At 39.7% G+C, this 21,946-nt stretch overlaps 1 protein-coding gene across 11 annotated transcripts in view; it reads right to left on the reverse strand.

Moving 5' to 3' along the window:
- Positions 1 to 21,946, reverse strand: part of LOC135214905 (uncharacterized) — a 119,930-nt gene that overhangs the window by 58,302 nt on the left and 39,682 nt on the right. For 9 of the 11 annotated variants that reach the window (XM_064249361.1, XM_064249362.1, XM_064249365.1 and 6 more), the window contains exons 3-5: positions 10,565 to 10,615; positions 10,216 to 10,467; positions 4,547 to 4,624 (exon numbers count right to left, since the gene is read on the reverse strand). In XM_064249361.1, coding sequence (XP_064105431.1) covers positions 4,547 to 4,624; positions 10,216 to 10,467; positions 10,565 to 10,615 — 381 coding nt within the window. The remainder of the gene's footprint in view (positions 1 to 4,546; positions 4,625 to 10,215; positions 10,468 to 10,564; positions 10,616 to 21,946) is intronic. The other 2 variants (XM_064249363.1, XM_064249364.1) reach the window with 2 other exon arrangements.

Raw genomic sequence — 21,946 nt, forward strand, 5'->3', positions numbered from 1 at the left:
TTTCTCTGGCTGGGAGAGGGGTGGGAATGCAGTGTAAGATGGGTGGAGAGGGTAGGCAGTCTTTTTTTTTATTTATTTATTTATTTATTTTTTTAAGGATATGTGCAGTACTGTAATATAAACTGATGTGATGCATCAAGCACACAGCACACACGCACAGAGAGAGGAGGAGAGAGAGAGAGAGAGAGAGAGAGAGAGAGAGAGAGAGAGAGAGAGAGGGAGAGAGATGCGAGAGAGACGACAGAGAGAGAGAGAGAGAGAGAGAGACCTGAGGTATCACAACAATCACTCTTTCCTTTTTTTATAATTTTATGCTGCACTACTCTCATGTTTACTTTCACAGCACATAATGAAAAAAGAATAAAGTTTCTACCCATTGAGATAAAGACATTTGATACCCTTAGCATATGCATATATGTAGAGTATATACATCAACACTCCTTTTCTTTGGTTCATGGTATCAAGACAAGTTATAAATAGCACAACATGATGCCATCATCTACAAATTTGCATTTTAAATACTTTTAAATGAAATATCAACAGTGATAAAATATTTTCTTGTGTGCTATGTACGATAGGCAGCATGTAATACAGGGCTACAAAAACCACTAGACCAAACACATATGAAAGAGATAAATGCATGTAATGATATATGTCAAGGACAAAGCAAAAAATAGATGAGAGAGAGAGAGAGAGAGATAGAGAGAGAGAGAGATGAGAGGGAGAGAGATGAGACTAGGAGGAGCAGAGAGAGCGAGAGAAGAGAGGAGAGAGGAGAGAGAGGAGAGACGAGAGAGAGAGAGAGAGAGAGAGAGAAATGAAAAAAATATTACTAACTATACTAACAACTAAAATGAGACAAAGAAACACATTCATAATCCCCTAGCTTGTGCATGTATCACTTCCCTTCAAATGAGGGAAGGGGAAGAGTTAAAAATAGCTCATTGTGTTGCCCACATCCATGACAAAACTCATGACGAATGTTTTTAATTAATATTTGACTGTGGATGTGAACACTGTATTTGAGATGAAATATCCAGTGATAAAATTCTCTTTGTGTACTATTTGATAAGTGTGACAGTCATACAGAGGGATTATATATTAACAAAGTACATGTTAATTTTCATTTGTATACCCATTTTCCAATTATGTCAGTAGTGATCCATTTCTTTCAGCAACAAAATAATGATTCTCATAGTTTTCTGAAAGTAGGCCTTGATCAGCTAATTCTGAGACTGTACACATTAGCCAAGCCTACTTGAATTCGTATAGCAGATTATCAGTTTTTTTCTTCTATTACGATGAATAGTAGGATAATAATATATAAATGGATATCAGCTTGATTATCATTACTTTTACCTTATATACAGCTGTAATAGCCTATCTGACCTTTGCAAATGGATATTGTAAGTGTAACACCCAGCCCAAGCCAATATTTCACATTTAAGACATTTCGTACCTTGTGTATGGCTCTATTAATTCAGACAATTGAAGGATTATGTACTGTCCTTTATTCCTGAGAAGCTTACTTGAAGAAAAAAAGAAGTATAGATTGAATCAAAGTCTACAAAATAGGATAGTCTCCAGAAATAATGCCCTCAACTTCAAAAGAATTTGTATAAAGTACCATGAAAATTGCATTCAGCAGGATAACAGCACTAACAATTGCTACCAATATCCAAAAGACTTTAAACCTGTCAAAGATGATGTTCAAGAAATAAAGACAAAGACATAACCACAAGAGGGCCCGGTCTAAGAAGGAATGGAGCAGTTTCTTCCTCTTTGGAAAGAATGAGACTGGCCAGCGTATTCCCATAGGCCGGCCATTCATTCAGGAGAAAGTGCCATCTGTTTTAAAATGTTTCCCAAAGACAAAGATACAGAACAGTTAACCCTTAATAGACAGATACCCTCATCTGAGTAGCAATAACAAGTTTTTGGGTGGTGGACGGATTATAAAGCAGCAGCAACTTCTTCCAAAACAAAGACAGGCTGTCCCCAGTATTGGCAGACTCAGTTAATGGCAATCTGGTTTCATGGCGCTTATCTAGCACAAAGAAATCTGCAATTTATGATGCCATTCTGCGCCGAGTTCCAGTTATCGGCGCCATAAGGTGCCATTAGTAAGTTATGGTGCTATAACATACGTAAAACAGGCGCCATTAGCCAGATATTGGCATCATAAGTGCCATAATCACCAAGTTTCAGTTATTGGCAGTCTTCACTCATCAGCACCCTGCTGAGAACAGAAACCAAAGGCCTCCCCCACCCCATAACTGGGGACTGTCTGTAGTATATTATGTGGAAGAAATCAGTCTGTACTAGAAGAATATGCAGGACTGCTCATTTACATCCAAGGAAGAAAACGCTATGCCATAGGATTCAAGGTTGAAAAAGGCTGTTTGACCCTTTTGTTGGGAAGCAATTGTGAGGGGCACTTTCAGCTAAGCTGTTGCATCAAGCAGAGAATCCTAGTGTGTTGAAGATTACATGAGAAAAGGAGGGAGGAAAGGTTAAGACTGAGGTTGTATAGCAGGAATGGAGAGGATAAGTTGAATAACAACAGATAGAACAATATTGGCACATGAATTAATATTTCCAGATGATGAAACACTGACCTCAAGACTAGGCTTTAACATTTACACTAGGCTTAACTGAAAAAAAAAATAAAAAAAATAAAAAAGTGCGCCTAACTTGAAGCCTAATTCACGACCACTAAAGCTAGAGAAAGACGGAGAAGATAAAAACTCAAGAATACACTTATGTTTGCCAAACTGATCCTTCTTACGGGGTGCTCTAGGAGCAAGAGCCCATGCTGCCATAAAGCCAGCTAAATCATAACCAACCGAGCCTTCAGCAAGTGGAGTTCGACTAGCTGCGAACTTTAAGAGAGAGGAAGCCAGTGGAGGGCACAGACCTTCTTCCCTAGACACAAATTGGTTTCCTGGAAGCCAAGGCTTCCTACAGTCACAGGGAATTTCACAGCTTGGGCTGTAGACAGTGAAGGTTCTGTTACCTTCTCTTGGCTGGGGACAACAACAAAAAAATTCACAACAAGGGAAAAACTATTGTCAATACCAAAAACCAAATCAGCCAAACTACCAAGGTAAAAGTCAAACAACTACCATCCTGTTTGAGTTTATCAATTATCTTTTCTTGAACTAAATGGGGAGCAAAAGACAGACCTGATAAAGGAGTATCAGGAAGTGAAACTGGTGGAGGGGTAGGAGAGGTGAACATGAAAAGAAACCATAAGTGCCGAAGGCAGAAGGGAAAGAAAAGGCTTACAACCTGTTCTATTCAATTACATCTTAATTTATCAGCTTTTCACTACTTCCTGAACCTAATAAGCTTTCTCATTACCTCATCTGACCACTCAGAACATTCATCACACCTTAGGTTGAAATCACTCCAAACTCCTACAACTGGAACTACTGGTATGGCTAACATTCTGCTGAATATCTTCTGGTTAATGCAAAATAAATTTCTGCAGAACTTAACACTTTTATTCTTACTGTTTCCAGTAGCAGACATTGTAATGCAGAGAAAATGTCAAAATACCGTTAAAATCTGCTAAAAGAGGCCAAAATATTCAATGACTGCAAAATTCAAGGTGGACTTCAAGATGGCAAGAAGAATTCTATTAGAATAAACATTCTGCAAACACCTGAAGAAACGATGAATCATTTAGTACATCTGGGTTAGCCAAGCATTTTTCTATGCTTTCCTTTGAATGCTAAAGAACCTTCGCTGCAAAGATGTAAGTTAATTTTAACACTGAGATTAATCACAAATAATGTGATGATGAACGCTACATTACCAGGTACAGTAAGTAATACAACAGTTTTATTAAATTCTTTTAAATACACCTGTACTATTTGCCTTTTGTAAATGGGTACTGCCAGTGTTACAGGCTAACCAGGACCAACAGTTCATACACAGACATTAGGGCGACATTCCTTTTGAATTTCAGATAAGGGATTGTAAACCTTTACACCAAAATTTTTTTTTTCATATGTCCATGCACCTTATGTCATTAAATATGGTATTTACATTTCTGTAGCAATCCATTTCTAATAAAATGCAGCCTTACATTTAACCTTCAACCTCATCTAGATGTTTTCCATACATCTGGCAAGTTACAGAACAAATACATGCACCACCACCATCAGAAAACAAAGAAAATAAACAGACAAACAGAAATGATACTATTGAACCATAACAAAAAAAAAAAAAAAAAAAAAAAAAAAAAAAAAAAAAAAAAAAAAAGCTAAAACGGTAATGTGAACATATTTATCAGGTGTCGTAAAATATTTCAGGAGACAGGATATAAGTTTTTGATACTTCCAAGGCAATAATTTTTTTAAAACTTGACATATAAATGATACCCATGATTCAGAAACGAAAAGCTACAACCAAAACTTAGGAATATAGCAAGTGGATCGGTGGTCAATGGTATGCAGAAGAGAGAAAAATATAAAAATAAAGCTTAAGTTTTGTGTAGTTGTATAAGAAAAATGGTAGTTAGTAGTTGAATTTGTCCTACCTGTTGCCTCCGTAGCCACTTTCACCCTCCATCCTCGGCCGCTTCATGGGAGGGCCGCCATAAGAACCACGCGAAGCCCTACAAAAAAACCGCAACCAACTAAGTTACCTACTCCTTTGATTATACCCACAAAAACTATTGTGCTGATTCCTAATCTGTTCCATTATTCCTCATATAGAAACAATAATTAAACTGAGTTTAAAGAAATTCCCATGTCCCACAGACACAAACCTCTTATATTTACTTATGCTTTAACACCGGGCTAAGGAGAATCAACTTGAGTGCTGAAAATCTGCTTGAATTATTATTATTAATACTATTCAGAAGATGAACCCTACTTGTATGGAACAAGCCCACAGGGGCCATTGACTTGAAATTCAAGCTTCCGATAAATCTGGTGTTTATTAGAAAGTAACAGAAGGTAATGTAAAATACAGAGAGAGATCAGTTACTAGAAAAACAGATTAATTACCTATGAAATAAAAACGTAGTTAAATTATTAAATAGTACAAGATGAATTGTATTAGGATAGTAATGCCTTGCATCTTTGCTTGAACCTCTCAAGTTCCAATTGCACAACATCCTCAGGGAAGCTGTTTCACAGTCCAATGGTGTGAGGAATTAAAGAACTCTGGAACCGAAAAGTTCAACAGCGAGGCATATTTACTGCATATTGGTCCTGCTGTTCAGCAAATCTGTTGCTCTCAGCAGGAAAAGGTGATCATGGATTAATAGCGAATGTGAACTATCTCTGTTAAAATACAACTCAAGAAAAACTGATACACAAGAGACCATCCAATGATGGTCCAAATCATAACTGTTATTATATTAGGAAACAAAAACCTACCACCATGAACCACTCCATCAGAGAGCAGTATTTTAGTAAAGGAAGCACAAATGACCTAAAACACTTTGCACTGATTTTCTCAGTTATAAATATATGAGGCCTTACGAACATTACCTAACCTTCATGCAGCATTTGCTGAAATTTTAATTATATTTTTCTCAAAACCTCGGGATATCCACCGAAAGACACAGAAGGTTCGGGAACCATTCCTTCATGGGCTAGAACAGAGTTACGAGTCACTGCGGTGTTGTGACGAGACAAAAACGTATAGGCAACAAAATCCTTATGAATACTTACAGAGGCGCTGTACACAAACCAAAACAAAGCACCTTAGACAGTAATATCATCTCTGCAAATAAAGAGAAAGTTACTACAACCACACAGAAACAAAAACCAAAAAGCATGGGAACAAGCGCATCAAGATGTTTAGTCGATACATCCAACACTTGGCGCCACTCTCCAGTTACTTATGGCACTAGGAAAAAGTTGGGAGGTTAAAATCCCAGTGAATTACCGACACCTGGTCCATTGCATTCTCTCTAATTACAATCTCCGACTGAAGAACAAGTTATACTTTTGCTGGAAAAGAAGCAAAGGAACAGCAATAGGAGACTAAGCCAGTGGAGGGGAACCCAAAAGGAGTCATACCTCTCCTGCAGTATTTCCACTACTTAAGGCCCTGCTCCTAAGTCTCACTAAGTATGCCAGGTCTGCAATTGGCCTCCCACCAGAACCTGAAGACCGAACGGATCCACGAAAGGTATAAAATACGACTTGTACCAATATAGTATCTGCCTTTATTCTTTTGAAGAGAGTCAGGCTTAAAAGGTGACCCAAAAAACAGCTGCCAACTCCTATGCAAAATATGCCTTTTGTGACACATAGGAGCAAATGTTTTCAATCTTCTAAACTGAGTTAGTGCAAGTGTGACAATATTTGCCAGAAATGTCAGAAATGGGTTTGACTGCGCTAGTTAAAAACTCACATGTTTCCTCGTTAAAATCATGTTAACACCAGAAACACTTAATGGTGGCTGGCTGGCACCACAAACACACTAAGCAGCCAGAGAAGAGGCAATTATATTTATGAAGTGTTCAGTAAAAGATAGAATCTTCTAAATTCAAAACAGACCTGGACAACCAGCTCCTTCTCAGTGTGTCCAAGTGCCTCTCTTCGAAGGAATATGACAAAGAGAACCGAATCTTCTACCAAAGGTGGTTCAAGCTCAGATAAAGTGCCTTTATCAAAAGAGGTGGTTCCCCGCGGCTTAAAAAAGCCAAAAGACAAGTGCTGGCAGACTTAAAATCAGCTTTTTGCGGCAGTATGCATGGAAAATTCATAAATGTTCTCTAAGTAGAGAAGAAATCTTTTTATGTCATTCTCCAAATACTTTATGGACGCTGAAATACTCCAAGACAACCAAGACCTATTCTCTACATGGCCTCTTTCCTCCACTATATGAGGATAAAACAAAGAGCAACTCTCCAGCAAACGCCTACAAGCCAAAGGAAATTCCTCAGATTCAAAATCTTCCATCAGAGGGCGACAGCAGCAGAGTACCCATGACGCATCCGCAACTCGATGAAAGGAGACAGGGAAATTCAGTCTGATGTGACTCAACTGAGTCAACACAAGTCAGCAGAGCCAAAGGGCACACTACAGAAAATAGGGGATGTTGGAGGCGGGGGAAGAGGAGTTACGTCTCCCACCTCGTCTAAAGGCAACTCAAGAGACCCCAAAGTATTCCCATACAACACATCCTTAAAAAGCTAAGTAGCTAGAATATCTAGCTTAGTACCAACAGAAGATACTCTAACCTTGGTAGAACTGGAAAAAGAAACACTAATCAAGGCAGAAGTAAGGGTTTCCCTGAGAGCCAAAGAAAAAGTATGTCAAGTAAACACACGTGCATTTTGACAGAGAAAGAGGAACAGCATACAAGGATTTAGAATGAGCAGTAGATGTAGAAGAGATTGGTTTATCAATTGACTGAGCTGGCATAACATCCGAATAAGTACAACTCACTATAGACGCATTATTATTATACTTATGTAATTAGTCCTATTGGTGCTAACCACCTCATACTAAGTGCCAATGATGGTAGAAGTTGCAAAAGTTGCAAAGATTAAAGTTTGCCAAAAAAAAAAGTATCTTGTGGCTCATACATTAAACAAAACTCAGTTTGTAAAAAATGAGAGGCAGATGACAGAGGACTCTTCCAACTGACAGTGGACTCTTCCAACTGCTGCTGGCCAGTCCTTAATTACAGTGGGAGGCATCTCAAGAAAAATCATGTACAGCACCGTGATAGCAGCAAACTGCCAAAACCATGAAATATCAGCAAGCACCTATACACAAATCCAGCAAGAAGAAATCAAGAAGCTAAGCCATTCAAAGCACACCTGGTGGATTTGCTTGTTTGCTTGTATGGTGCTTTTACGTTGTATGGAACCAGTGGTTATTCAGCAATGGGACCAACGGCTTTACGTGACTTCCGAACCACATCGAGAGTGAACTTCTATCACCAGAAATACACATCTCTCACTTCTCGATGGAATGGCCGAGAATTGAACCCGCGACCACCGAGGTGGGACGCTAATATCATATCAACCACGCTGCTGAGGCAGTATCACCACTGGTGGAAAACAACTGTACTAGACAGTCATCCAGGCAGCCATTTAGTCTCATGTTTGAATCCCAACCCGCCTATCGTTGCAGATATAAGCTGTCTTTGACAGTAGATTCATCCCAATTAATTAAAGTTTTTAGTAAAATCAATCTTCTTTCAAAACTACATAACAATGATGCATTACTATCCCCACTGAATACATCCCTCATACATACATGAGCCATGCACTGAGATATAATTTCCTTCCCTCAGATTTAAAAGAATTCACAGATGGAAGACACAAGCAAGGCCCACAAATGGGACTGAATTATAGGATTTACCTTCTGGCAGAGACAAGATTCTATATAGTAATTACAGCCCACCATATTGAAAACTGGGGAACACAAGAGGTGACCCCAGAAAGAGGGGGAGCAGATAACAATGATGGCAAGGAAGGAGGTGAGATGAAGACAGCACTGGTAGGCTGGCAACTATGTTTAACAAGCCAAGTTGGAATGTCCAGGCTGGTATGGGGAGGTGAGAGTGAACACCCTTTGCACCTGTTGGGTGCTCGAGCAAGCCTGGATCACTCTTCATTTAAAGAAATATTTGACTGGCGCTGCCAACAAATGAGGCTGGGAGAGCCCCGTTGAAGAAGTATCTGCTTCAGTCTTCAAGGAACTATGCTTCCAACAACCCATTCCCCCCACCCCCATCCCCCCCGCCAAAAATATAATAACGCTTATGATACTAGTCACAGTGTGTCTTAAAAGTTTGTTGCAAGGAACATGGCTGACCCCCTAAAAAAAAAAAAACTATGGTAGCCATACTGATCACACACAGTCTGACATACCAATACCATGCTAAAAGAAGAAAAAATACTGTGAATAGGTAAATTTTCTGTCAATAATATATATGCATGGGATTATGAAAATCTAAATTGTAGACTCCAAATCAAGGAATATGGGAACAATAACTGATGGGAGACAGTCATGCATATATATATGAGAGAGAGAGAGAGCCGGAAGGCGAGAGAAGAGAGGAGAGAGAGAAGGAGAGAGATAGGAGAGACGAGAGGATGAGGACCTGAGAGATGAGAGAGAGAGAGAGGAGATCAGGAAGAGAGAGACGATTGAGAGAGAGAGAGAGAGCCGAGTAGAGAGAGAGATGAGAGAGAGAGAGAAGAGAGAAGATTTTCGAAACCTTACAACTAATGTAGCCACAGGAATTCTATAAGACCAAAAATTTAGCCAAAATAAGCTATGTAATAAAAAAAAACTTTTGATCATCTAAAGTACAGTATTTGACAAGAATACTAACACCAGCCTAACATAATTGAAGGATATTCAAGTGTTTTTAAGAACTGCTGATAGTTTTGGAGAAACAAGTGTCTTTACATATAATCTTATTTATAAATGCCTTTACTTAGATATAAAAAAAACTTAAGATTAACGGTGAAAAAGTCAGGGAAGGCAGAAATTTCTCCTAGCTCAGCATTAACGAGTATCAATCTAGAATCACACTATACGTATACTGATTCAACAGATGTTGCATCACAGGCTTAATGGCTATTAACTTCTGAAAACTTCAAAGTTTAACTGCAAGTGGGTCCAAGTTTGCAGTGGTTTCACCTGCAGACTGATGATCACAGATCAGTAAACCTTAAACAAGGATGGATGAATATGAATAAAAACTCTGATGATATAACAAAAACCACATCTACGGTCAGATTTATCTGGAGTGACTACTATAGCTAATTGAACAGATAGCCAGCACTCAAATTTATTTACCCTTACCTGGGTGTTACTACACAGGTAAAATAAGAGGTCTTCAATTTATATGGACAAAATCTCACCGGTGTTGAATTACTAAACTTTTACAACAAACATCAAATCTACATCTTCAAGAAATGGCTTAGATAGGTGCCAATAAAGAACATGCAAATAATGTTTACTTTCCCTGCACATCATGCTGGGAGCAGTTCCCAAAATTAGGCAGCGCTAGAAAACTGTCAGTTGCCAGCAATAGTAACTAATCCATGAATGAACAATGCAGAGCAAGGGAAGAAGCTAAGCTTAAGGGCAAAAACGTTTCCTCATACAGTAACAAAAACAGGGAACAAATAATAAGTCTCTTTTTCTATCACCCTTTTCCCAACCCAAAACATGCCTCCTAAAGTACATAAATGATTCTGACTTGTGTCTGGTCACCTACCCTCGCTTTTGGTAGCCACCTTCAAAATCACCACGTCCACGTCCCCTTGGTGCTCCACGACTTGTGGGTGCTCCACGACCTGATGGTGCTCCACGTCCTCTGTAGACACCTCCTTCGCCACCACCATAATTACCACGTGGACCACCAGAACCTCTCCCACGGAATCCACCTCGTGATGGACCATAAGAACTTCCACGGAACCCACCTCTCATATTCCCTCGAAAACCACCTCTGTATCCATCAGGAGCACCACTAGAAGCAAGAAAAAAGTTCATATGAAAAGTCTGGCAATGCATCTCAATGGATAAAACAACAGCGTTTTATTTAAGAGGAAATTAATGATACTCACCGTCCACCACGGAAATTTCCTCGGCCACGAAAGCCACCGCGCATTGGGCCACTGTAACAAAAGAAGGAGTTTTGTCACATTTTGTGCAACAGATGGATCCACTGCTAAAATAAATTTAAATGTTACACATGCAGCAACAGTGAGACAAAACGAATCGCATAAAAAAGATAACATATTTTTTTAAAGGGTTTTCTGGCACTCAGCTTGCGGTTCCACATACCCTATTGTCTGCAAAATCAGAAGACACAACATAGCAATGTGGCATATCTCAGGAATTACCCTTTTTTTAAAAAATACATTACGACAACCTTACATAAAATTGCAATAATTTACTCTAATGGACTGAAGCACAACTGTATATCATTACCTAAAATTAAACAAATGCACTGACTGCAGGTGAAACATGACATAAATGGTTCCTTGGAATGAATCATTAAATATTTTTATTCTCAATGACAGTTTGCATATTTTCATAACATACGAACTTGTGTCTTGTGACTGCACTTTTGGCAGAAGTTGGTGTGGTCATTGAAGCTTGGTAAGAAGGCAGTTAACTATTGGAAGGTACAAAGGTGCATATCTATTCACTCCTTTGGTGGATGGTTTTGTTTCATGTAGTAAGCCTGGCACTTTTCTGTAGGAAAAGGAACATCCTGACACCCTATGCAAGAGGCTGTTAGCATCTGCACCAGTGTTAATTTTACCAAGTCAAATCATACTCTAGAAAGGTTCAGGAGATTTTGGTTTTTCCTGTTTTGGCAAAGGGATATCAAGACAAATTGCTAAAATATCATTCAGGTATGAATCATAAAAGTATACACCTTGGCAGCAACTTCTTTGCCAGACCTCCATGAACAGGGTGTGACATTCCTGCCTACAAAGTTATAGAAGAGCTCTTTGGACCTGGCAGGCAACTCTTATGGGAGGAAGAAAAGACCAAAATCAAACCACCTGGTGGGAGGAAGCATTTGGCCTTGGTAGGCAACCCTTGTAAGAGGAGGTTACCCCAACCTTAGACTGTGCCATAGCCACTGTACCACAGTCTTGAGTTAGAGTTCCCCTGCTTGAGGGTACAATCAGGCCCTTTTCTCTTTTATATTAACTTTCCAGTTTTTTTGAAAAATGTCTAGTGCACTCATGAGAAAAAAAAAGTTGCTTGGTGGATTATCAGGAAAGTCAGCCAGTTGTTGTAGCAAACCTAGCAGATTTTTTTTGGCCTTACAAGGTGTCCTGGCTCCTCCTTGTCAACCAGATGCTTCCACATTTTTTTAATGACATACAGTCAGTTTTAGTTATCCTTTTAATGAAATTATAGTAAATAACATAATCCTTTTAATGAAATGACTGTAAATAATGTAAATACTCTTCTTACTGATTTTATTGCTTGTTCTTCTCTTGATTTTTACTATGTTGCTGTTATGAATGTATTTATTAGATCTGCTTCTAATTTTATGATGTCAATCTGAAGTCTTTTGAGAAACATTGAGCTTAACCCTGGGCGTCTTATTCATTACTGTGAAACATTACTATGAAAAATTGCAGAGTACTCAAATATGGAAAATTTTTGGCTGCAAACAATAGGTTTGGTAGACATATCTAATGTCAGAAAACCTTGGTGTAGTTGCTATGAAGTTTTATTTGAAGATTTTCAGTAATTTTCATGTTCTACAATGTTAATGTATTTGCTGTTTACTACAATCCTAATATACTTAAGATTCTATATATCTCTCTTGGAGAGAAATAGTATGGCTCAGTCACAGGTTTCAAAACCTTCATTCATTGAGGAACCCACACACATTTCTGGTAGATAAGAACTTTTATTTACAGAGTTCCAACTATTGTCATGTCATGTCCAAAGTCAGCAAGTAATCCAGAGCCAATTGAGATCGGATTATTGAAGCTTGTCAAGGCACTTAATATTTCAGTTGCTATATCTGATCCACATCCCAAGAAGTTAAGGCATAATACTTGGGATTCTATATAGTATCTCTCTTGGAGAGGAATAGTATGGCTCAGTCATGGGTTTCAAAACCTTCATTCATTGCGGAACCCACCCTCTTTTCTAAGGAAAGTTCATCCAAGATTAGGACAAATGACCAACCTTGGTTTGATGATACATATAGACAAGCCTATCATGAAAAGCTGACCAAATAAAACACAGGGAGAGGAAATTGTTCACATGAAAATTACATCTTTTTTGTCGAGTCTCACCATGCAGTGAAAAGAATTTACAATATAGCAAAGAGAAATTAAAATAATTCTTCAAAGAGGAAACTTATAGGAATTACTAAGTCTTATCTGTGGTAGCCCATTATTGACTTCTATCTATTGACTTCTATCTGGGTTAGAATCGTCTTTCCTTCATCACTACAAACAGATTGGTAGATTGGTTACTGGCTGTAGCTACGGAAAAAATTGAATTGCTTCACTGAGCTTTTAAAGCTATGCAATCAGCTGAGGATGTTCCTCTCCCTGATACCTGTCATCCTGAACCTATTCTTACAAAATTTACATTGCACGCTATGGATGTTAAGAAAATTCTTGAGAATCTTCGTAGCTGGGTTGGAAAAGAGCCTGATGGTTTCTTCCCTTTGTTTATTAAAATGGTTTCTATTGTATTGTCTCCCTAAGATTAGTAGAATTATGGATTTTAATGTCAACAGTGTATCTTTGCATATGGGTGCAAGCTTTTATTGACAACTTCTGGGCCTCCCTACCTTTTTTTTTTTTTTTGTCCTGCCACTTCCTTATCCAATACATTTCTGATTGATCATAAATGCAAAAAAAATCTATTACCATTACCACCAAATGGTGGTTGTAATTCACACACATTAATCCATTACTGTATATTGGGAGTGTTTCCTTTTCCATCTAGTAAACTAATCATGAATGAAAAGTCAACAGTATACTAAATGTAAATAATAATACCCCTCAATAGCCCCTAAGTATTACAGGTTTACAATCCTTTGTCCAAAATCCAAAAAACCAAAAAGTTCTAAGTGTTATTTTCATGATAAAATTAAGTTTTATAAATACTTACCAAGTAATTACATAACTATAGGTATTCAACCCTGGCAGCCAAAAAATTCAAAATTCGCAGTAGTGCTCGAATTTTTGTGTAAGTGACAAACCTGCCCACTTTCAGGGAAGATGAGGAACAATATAGCAAAGAGCTCAATTCGTTTGTGACCTGACATCCATGTGAGGGAAGGAGGAAGGGCTCTGATCTGTATTTCCTTGTAAGTATATATGAAACTTAATTTTATGAAAAATGACAAATTTTAAATAAATTTGTATTTTTCATAGCTAACAAATCTGAGGTCTCAACAATAATCTTGCACCAACTGGAAACCGGTTATGAACAGTCAAAGATTGTAAAGCAAGAAATCTGTGGCATCTGGCAACTCCTGTGTATACGAGGTGGAAGCTGGTCGTCGACCAAGCACAGCATCTCCAGACACATTAAGTCTTTCTTTGACCACCCTTGGAGAGTAGTCGCTTTTCCTCTCCTTCCAAGCCGGTTGCTTTTTTTGCCCGTGTTTTTTTAAGTGTGTGTATGATTATGTTTATCATGGAGTCCTCCGAGTCTTCAAAGCCTCGTTTATGCTTGTGCCCGGGCGTTCAGGGGTTTCTGCGCTCCAAGGTTTTGGCTGCTACCATTACAGATCCCCATATGACATGCAGTAGGTGCCAATCTAATTTTTCTACTATCACCATTCCCTGCCCTGAATGTCGTGCCTGGCCGATGTCACAGTGGATGGCATTTTACGAGAAGAGGGAGCACCAAGGTTCCAAGCCTGGTCAGTCAACAACATCCACCTTGTATACGCATGAGTTGCCAGACCTTAGCCATAAGTAGCCCCTCTTTAGGTGGGACTTTTGCTGCAAAGGAAGGTATCCAATGGCTAGCAAAGCTTAATAAGGTGACCTTGCCCTGGGTGTGGAACCAGAATAAAAACCAGAAAATGCTGTCACTTACACTCACCTTGTGGTAGGGTGTAAGAATACTACAACCGTAGGTCCCACATGTCATAAAAGGCGACTGAAAGGACAGATGCTGCCCTGTAGTCTTGCTTTTTAGTAAAGGGGTACAAACTCCTTTGCCTCTCTCTCAAGCTTGTCTATGTGAGACTTTAACACTTTCCACTTCTTATTATCCTAGTCCTGACATTCACTGCAAGTATTTTCCCTATTACACTTGAATATACATATACAGGCACCCCGCGGTTAACGGCGCAATCACTCAACTGCGAATCGGTTTTACGGCGGTCGTCAAAAATATTCATTAAAAAAAAATAAGGCATTTTAAAGGTATCTTTACGGCACAAATTTCAGTTAACAGCGCCGCTAGCGCCGTTGTCTAACGAGTCCATACATTTGTAGAAATGCCGTTCAGACCATAAAGGTTATGCAAATTATATTAACAAATTTTATGGAGAATTATTACGTAGGTATTAGGGTAAAATATATGCCTCTGACGCTGTTCTATGCCGAAAATATCGAGTTACATAAGTGCAAATTTAGCTATGGATGTGTCGATTCATAAATGTTCATGCTTTTGTTTAAAATGTGTATGAAAATGTATTACGTGAAAGGCATTTTTATTTCTGTACAGAAATATGATACAAAGGCAGCTTTTGAAACTGCCCTTCACGTTATCAAATACGATATTTTTTCATGTTCTTTCTTGTAAGCCGCCGCCTGCCGCTCTTCCGAAAATATCGATTTAAAAAAAAAAGTGCAAATTAGCGATCGATGTGTCGATTTTATAAATGTTTTATGCTTTTTATGTTTAAAATGTGTATGAAATGTATTACGAATAGGGTATTTTTATTTCTGTGCAGAAATATGATAAACAGGCAGCTTTTGAAACTCCCCTTCAAGTTATCAACTACATTGTTTTTTTTTCAAGTTCATTTTTGTATGCCGCCGTCTGCCGCTCTTCCGAAAATATCGAGATAAAAAGAGTGCAAATTTAGCGATCGATGTGTCGATTTTTCAAATGTTTATGCTTTTATGTTTAAAATGTGTATGAAAATATATTACGTAAAGGTATTTTCATTTTTGTACAAAAATAAGATACAAATTAAGGCAGCCTTTGTAACTACGCTCAACGTTGTCAGGGGATGGTTTTTCATGTTCGTTCTTGTCCGCCAGTTCCGAAAAATGCATTGTGTTATTTTTATTTTTAATTAATTTGCATCTTTCCCATAAATCCTTTTCAAAAAGTTATACATTATTTCACTGTATCCAAGAATATTGTATGTATTCTCATATTATTGTATTTTAAAATACTACGGCAAACTTAAGCCCGTATTCCGCGGAGCGGCCAATGTTGTGGTTTGAAATCAGCTGATGAATAAGAGTTTGTTTCACCATAACGCAATTCTGAGCGAGTGCTCTTGCTTCTAGTTAGCATAAACGAATATCTATATACTTGACTTATATGAGACAAAGTTATTTTTCCTTATACAGCGTGTTTTTAGGTGGAAATATATATTGAATATGTCTCGTGAATGTGAACTACTATTTTTTTCGTTAACAGATTACGTTGGCGGCATGTTTAATGCGTAAAAAATTACGTGATTCCGTTCGCAATAATCCTTTATATCATCGTAATACAAACTTTACGTTATTTATCTTATATCGGCGTGAAACCAACAGTAAAATGTGTTCTTTCAAGCACAGTAGTTTTGATTAAAATTATTTTATCCCAATTTTATCTACAGTTGTGTGTGATGGCAGACGTTTACTGCAGTTTTATCCTTGTTGCCGATGTACGATAATAGTCATTAGCAGCTTGAACAGTTTTCTCAGCTTCAGTTATAACTAGGTTTAAATTTAACGGTATATTTCCCGGTTGATCTTTAATCTATATTGATCTCTGATCTATAGCGAATAAAGTTATTACATTAAGATATCTCAGTTCTATTCTATACATAACGCCATTTATAACAAATACGGCAATGTTGCACTGTAGTACGATGATCGAAATACAAGCCAAACAGATGTTATCCAGTTCAGTTGTACTTAGAAAAAAAAAAAAATAGTTTCTCGTTCGGTTGTTCATGGCTGTACACGTTCACGCAACGAGTATAACGTTAAAACCACTTTCATCATTCTCTTTTGCTGTTATTGAACTTATGTAACTAGAAGATGGATAAAGTTAGGCCATTGTAATTTGATCTCTCATAAAATCGGACTATCATAAGACTAATGATCATAACCTGAACACTACAGCTACCTGTACACTGTATAAACTTTATTATATCTTTACATACTCTAGACACCCACATGTACTGTACAGTAAATTCTATAGTACTATACTGCATAAATATGGTTTTACTTATTGCGCCGTTGTGGGATTACGGCGCCTTTGACTGGTCTAGAGTTTCGAAAGAAGGTGTGCGGTGGCTGTAGGCTTTAAAATCGCTCAACGTCGAAAATCGCTTGGCGTCGGTGGCCAGGAACGGAACCCCTGCCGCTAACCGAGGGCCGCCTGTATATAGAATTAAAGCCAAACCCAAGCACTGGAACCTATGAGGTCATTTAGCGCTGAAACGGAAACTAACAGTAGTAAAAGGTTTGAAACAATAAGAGGAAAACCTCGCAGTTGCACTATAAATCAATTGTTGTTAAGAGAGGGTGGAAAGTAAGATAAAAGAAAGAAGAAAGAGAATATGAAAGGTGGAATAGTACAAGGAATGAATGAGTTGAAGCTAGGGGTCGAAGGCAACCTTGAGTAATGCCTACATTGCATCGCATGAGGTGCACTGACGGCGCTAACCCCAATGGAGCATTTAACACAACTGGAATGAGTCATATGATGACTTAGTTAACCTAGTCTTACATCCCACACTGCAAAAATGAATACTAGAGGAACTAGAAAGCTAGAATAATAACAAAACAACTACTGATTGAAGGCCACTACAAAATTCAAATACTTCACCAATTCCTAGAAAATACTCCCTAAAAACCATGAAGAAAGACTGCAGAGAACATCCCCATGTTAAGTCAGGAGCCAGCAGAAAACAAATTGAGCTCTTTGCTATGTTGTTCCTCTTCTTCCCTGAAAGTGGGCGTGGTTTAAACCACCACCTACACAAAAACAATTGAAGCGCTACAGCAAATTTTGAATTTTTCTTGTGCTTTAGTTGAAAACCTACAGCTATGTAATTAGTTGGTAGGTTACTTATAAGAAAACTGAAATTTTGTTTGTGGAGGGCAGAGCATCATCATCATCAGGCATAAAGACTGATCCCTTAGTTCCTACATGAAATGTATTTTTGAGATATGTTTTTTTTTTTTTTTTTGTAGATTATCAAAGCTGGATTTTAAAAAAATGCAAATTACTTTATTATACATACTAAACCGCCGTATTCGCGGACTCGCCTACTTACGTATATGTATACCCATTACTCATGAAAAAATGACAAAATTTTTAATCAATTTGTATTTTTCATAACTAACGAACTTGAGGTCTTAACATTAGGATAAATACTTAGTGCCAGCTGGAAACTGGTAAAGTTTAAAATAATTGTGTACGCAAGGGACTATTGGCATCTGTGCTTGGTAACGAGTCATGTGGAGCCACCCATATACCCCTCTTTAACTTGTGACCCCGTTAGTTATTCTTCCAACCCAGGTTAGTTGATAGAGGGGTGGTTAGAGGTAGGCCTTTGTATGTTAAGACCTCATGTTTGTTAGTTATGAAAAAATGTTCATTGGTTTTTAAGAATACAATTTAAGTTTGTTCATACTTACCTGGCAGATAATATATAGCTGTATTTCTGACGTCCGACAGAATTTCAAAAACTCGCGGCACACGAAGTGGGGCGGCCAGGTGGTAGTACCCATTCCCGCCGGGGCTGAGGAAGATATCAGGAACCATTCCCATTTTCTATTCATATTTATTCATGACCCTTGTCTCCTGAGGGGAGGAGGGTGGGAACTCTAATTATATATATCTGCCAGGTAAGTATGAACAAACTTAATTGTATTATAACAACAACATTTTGTTCATGAAACTTACCTGTCAGATATATATATAGCTGAATCCCACCTTCGGATGGTGGGTAGAGACAGACTAGGATTTTTAGGAAACTTAAATTAAATAAAAGATTAACTTATTGGTTCCTTACCTGATAGCAAAGTAGACTCTGTGATTACTGTCACTTAAAGCCTGCTTATGCTTTTATCAGAGTTGCCAGCCATTTTGTTTGGACCTGTATGCCCCCTGTGGTTGCACTCTGGATGCTCTGTCAACGGGGACGTGACCACAATGTGACAAGACCATCTAGCCAAACATATGGCAGTAACACAGCAACCGACCACCACCTGACCAACTAACCAAAAAACCCCTGACATTAACACTAGGGAATGGGAGATTTCCACAGAAGATCTCAGCATCAACCAAAAACACAATAAAACTAACCTAACTAAGCTAGGGATAGGGAGAGAGCTACCTTCAGTCCCCAAAACTGTGTCTGCCGAAATGTAAGGCCCCAAACAAGAACTACAGTTCTCGTAAATCGTTCTCACATCCCGGAGGTAATGTGAGGCGAATACGGAATTGCTCCTCCAAAAGGTGCTATCAAGAATATCTTTGATAGACATATTCCTTTGGAAGGCAAGAGAAGTAGCTACGGCTCTGACCTCGTGAGCTTTCACTTTAAAGAGGCTCAAATCAGTCTTCTGGCAAGATGAATGAGCCTCTTTAATGACGTCCCTCAAGAAGAAAGCAACAGCATTCTTCGACAACGGCAAATCTGGTCTCTTCACCGAGCACCAGAGATTACCTGAGGGACCTCTTATCTCTTTAGTCCTATTCACATAGAACTTGAGAGCCCTGACAGGGCACAGGGCTCTCTCTGGTTCTTGACCCACGAGACTCGAAATTCCTTTGATTTTCAAAAGCTCTTAGGCCAAGGATTAGACGGGTTCTCGTTCTTAGCCAAGAAAGATGGGTTCAACGAGCAGACAGCGTTGTCTCCCTTGAAGCCCACTAGGCTACTGAACGCTTGGATTTCACTAACTCTCTTCGCCGTCGCCAGAGAAGCTAGGAAAACCGTTTTCTTGTCAAGTCCCTTAGAGAAGCTTCATGGAGAGGCTCAAAGGGACTTAGCATCAGATGTTTCAAAACCACATCGAGATTCCATGAGGGCGTTCTGCTTTGTGGAATCTTGGTGGTTCTTTCGAACGACCTTAAGAGATCGTGCAGATCCTTATTGTCGGAGAGGTCCAGTCCTCTGTGGCGAAAAACGGCAGACAACATACTCCTATAACCCTTGATAGTAATGAAACTGCCAATTTCTGCACATTTTCTATAGATAGAGTAAGAAATCTGCTATCTGATTCACAGAGGTCGTGGAAGAGGAAATTCCTTCCTTTTTGCACCATGCCCTGAAGGAGGACCACTTAAGACTGGTAGACAGCTCTTGAAGAGGCTCTTCGAGCATTAGCGATTGCTCTCGCAGCTGCCTTTGAAAAGCCTCTCGCTCTGGCCAACTTTTCGATAGTCTGAACGCAGGTCAGAGCCAGAGCGGAGAGGTTTTCGGTGAAACCTTTTGAAGTGAGGCTGTCTGAGTAGATCTCTCCTCCAGGGCAACGTTCTTGGGAAGTCCACAAGGAATGTCATGACCTCTGTGAACCACTCTCTTGCTGGCCACATTGGGGCAATCAGAGTCAACCTTGTCCCTTTCTGAAGCTGCGAACTTCCTCATTACGTCCCCCATGATCTTGAATGGGGGAAAGGCGTAAAGATCCAGGTCTGTCCAGTTCCAGAGCAACGCGTCCACTGCAATTGCCCCTGGATCCAGAACCGGGGAGCAATACAGAGGAAGCCTCTTCGTCCTCGATGTAGCAAACAGGTCTACTAGAGGACGTCCCCACAATCTCCATAATTGTTGACAGAACTTTCCTGGTGCAAGGTCCATTCTGTTGGTAAGAATCTGATTTCGTCGACTGAGAAGGTCCGCCCTGACATTCTGAACCCCTGCCACGAATCTTGTCAGGATCTTGATGCGCCCTTGCGTCTGCCCCATAGCAGAACTTCCTTCGCCAGGAGAAAAAAGGGATCTGGAGTGAGTTCATTCCTCCCTGATTCTTTAGATACGCAAGGGCGTGGTACTGTCTGAGTTGACTTGAACAACCTTGCTTGACAGTTTGTCTTCGAAGAACTGCAGCGACAGGAATATCGCTGCCAGTTCCTTTACATTGATGTGCCAGGCTACCTGTTCCCCTCTCCAGGAGCCTGACACTTCCTCCCCCCTAGTGTTGCTCCCCAACCGGAAATGGAAGCGTCTGAGAACAACACTAGTCGGGGCTCAGAAGATTTAAGGAGAAGCCCTCTCGTAACTTCTGAGGGTCGAGCCACCATCTTAAGTGGACTTTTACCTTGTTGGAGATCCTTAGGATCGCATTCAGGTCCTCGATGTAGCGAACAGGTCTACTAGAGGACGTCCCCACAATCTCCATAATTGTTGACAGACTTCCTGGTGCAAGGTCCATTCTGTTGGTAGAATCTGATTTCGTCGACTGAGAAGGTCCGCCCTGACATTCTGAACCCCTGCCACGAATCTTGTCAGGATCTTGATGCGCCTTGCGTCTGCCCATAGCAGAACTTCCTTCGCCAGGAGAAAAAGGGATCTGGAGTGAGTTCCTCCCTGATTCTTTAGATACGCAAGGGCTGTGGTACTGTCTGAGTTGACTTGAACAACCTTGCTTGACAGTTTGTCTTCGAAGAACTGCAGCGACAGGAATATCGCTGCCAGTTCCTTTACATTGATGTGCCAGGCTACCTGTTCCCCTCTCCAGGAGCCTGACACTTCCTACCCCCCCTAGTGTTGCTCCCCCCAACCGGAAATGGAAGCGTCTGAGAACAACACTAGGTCGGGGCTCAGAAGATTTAAGGAGAAAGCACCCTGCTCCAGTAAACTTCATGAGGGTCGAGCACCACCCATCTTAAGTGGGACTTTTACCTGTTGGAGATCCTTAGGATCGCATTCAGGTCCTCGATGTAGCGAACAGGTCTACTAGAGGAACGTCCCCAACAATCTCCATAATTGTTGACAGACTTCCTGGTGCAAGGTCCATTCTGTTGGTAGAATCTGATTTCGTCGACTGAGAAGGTCCGCCCTGACATTCTGAACCCCTGCCACGAATCTTGTCAGGATCTTGATGCGCCTTGCGTCTGCCCATAGCAGAACTTCCTTCGCCAGGAGAAAAAGGGATCTGGAGTGAGTTCCTCCCTGATTCTTTAGATACGCAAGGGCTGTGGTACTGTCTGAGTTGACTTGAACAACCTTGCTTGACAGTTTGGTCTTCGAAGAAACTGCAGCGACCATAGGAATTAAGCGCTGCCAGTTCCTTTACAATTGATGT

This window comes from Macrobrachium nipponense, chromosome 46, assembly GCF_015104395.2.
Source record: "Macrobrachium nipponense isolate FS-2020 chromosome 46, ASM1510439v2, whole genome shotgun sequence".
Classification (NCBI taxonomy): domain Eukaryota; kingdom Metazoa; phylum Arthropoda; class Malacostraca; order Decapoda; family Palaemonidae; genus Macrobrachium; species Macrobrachium nipponense.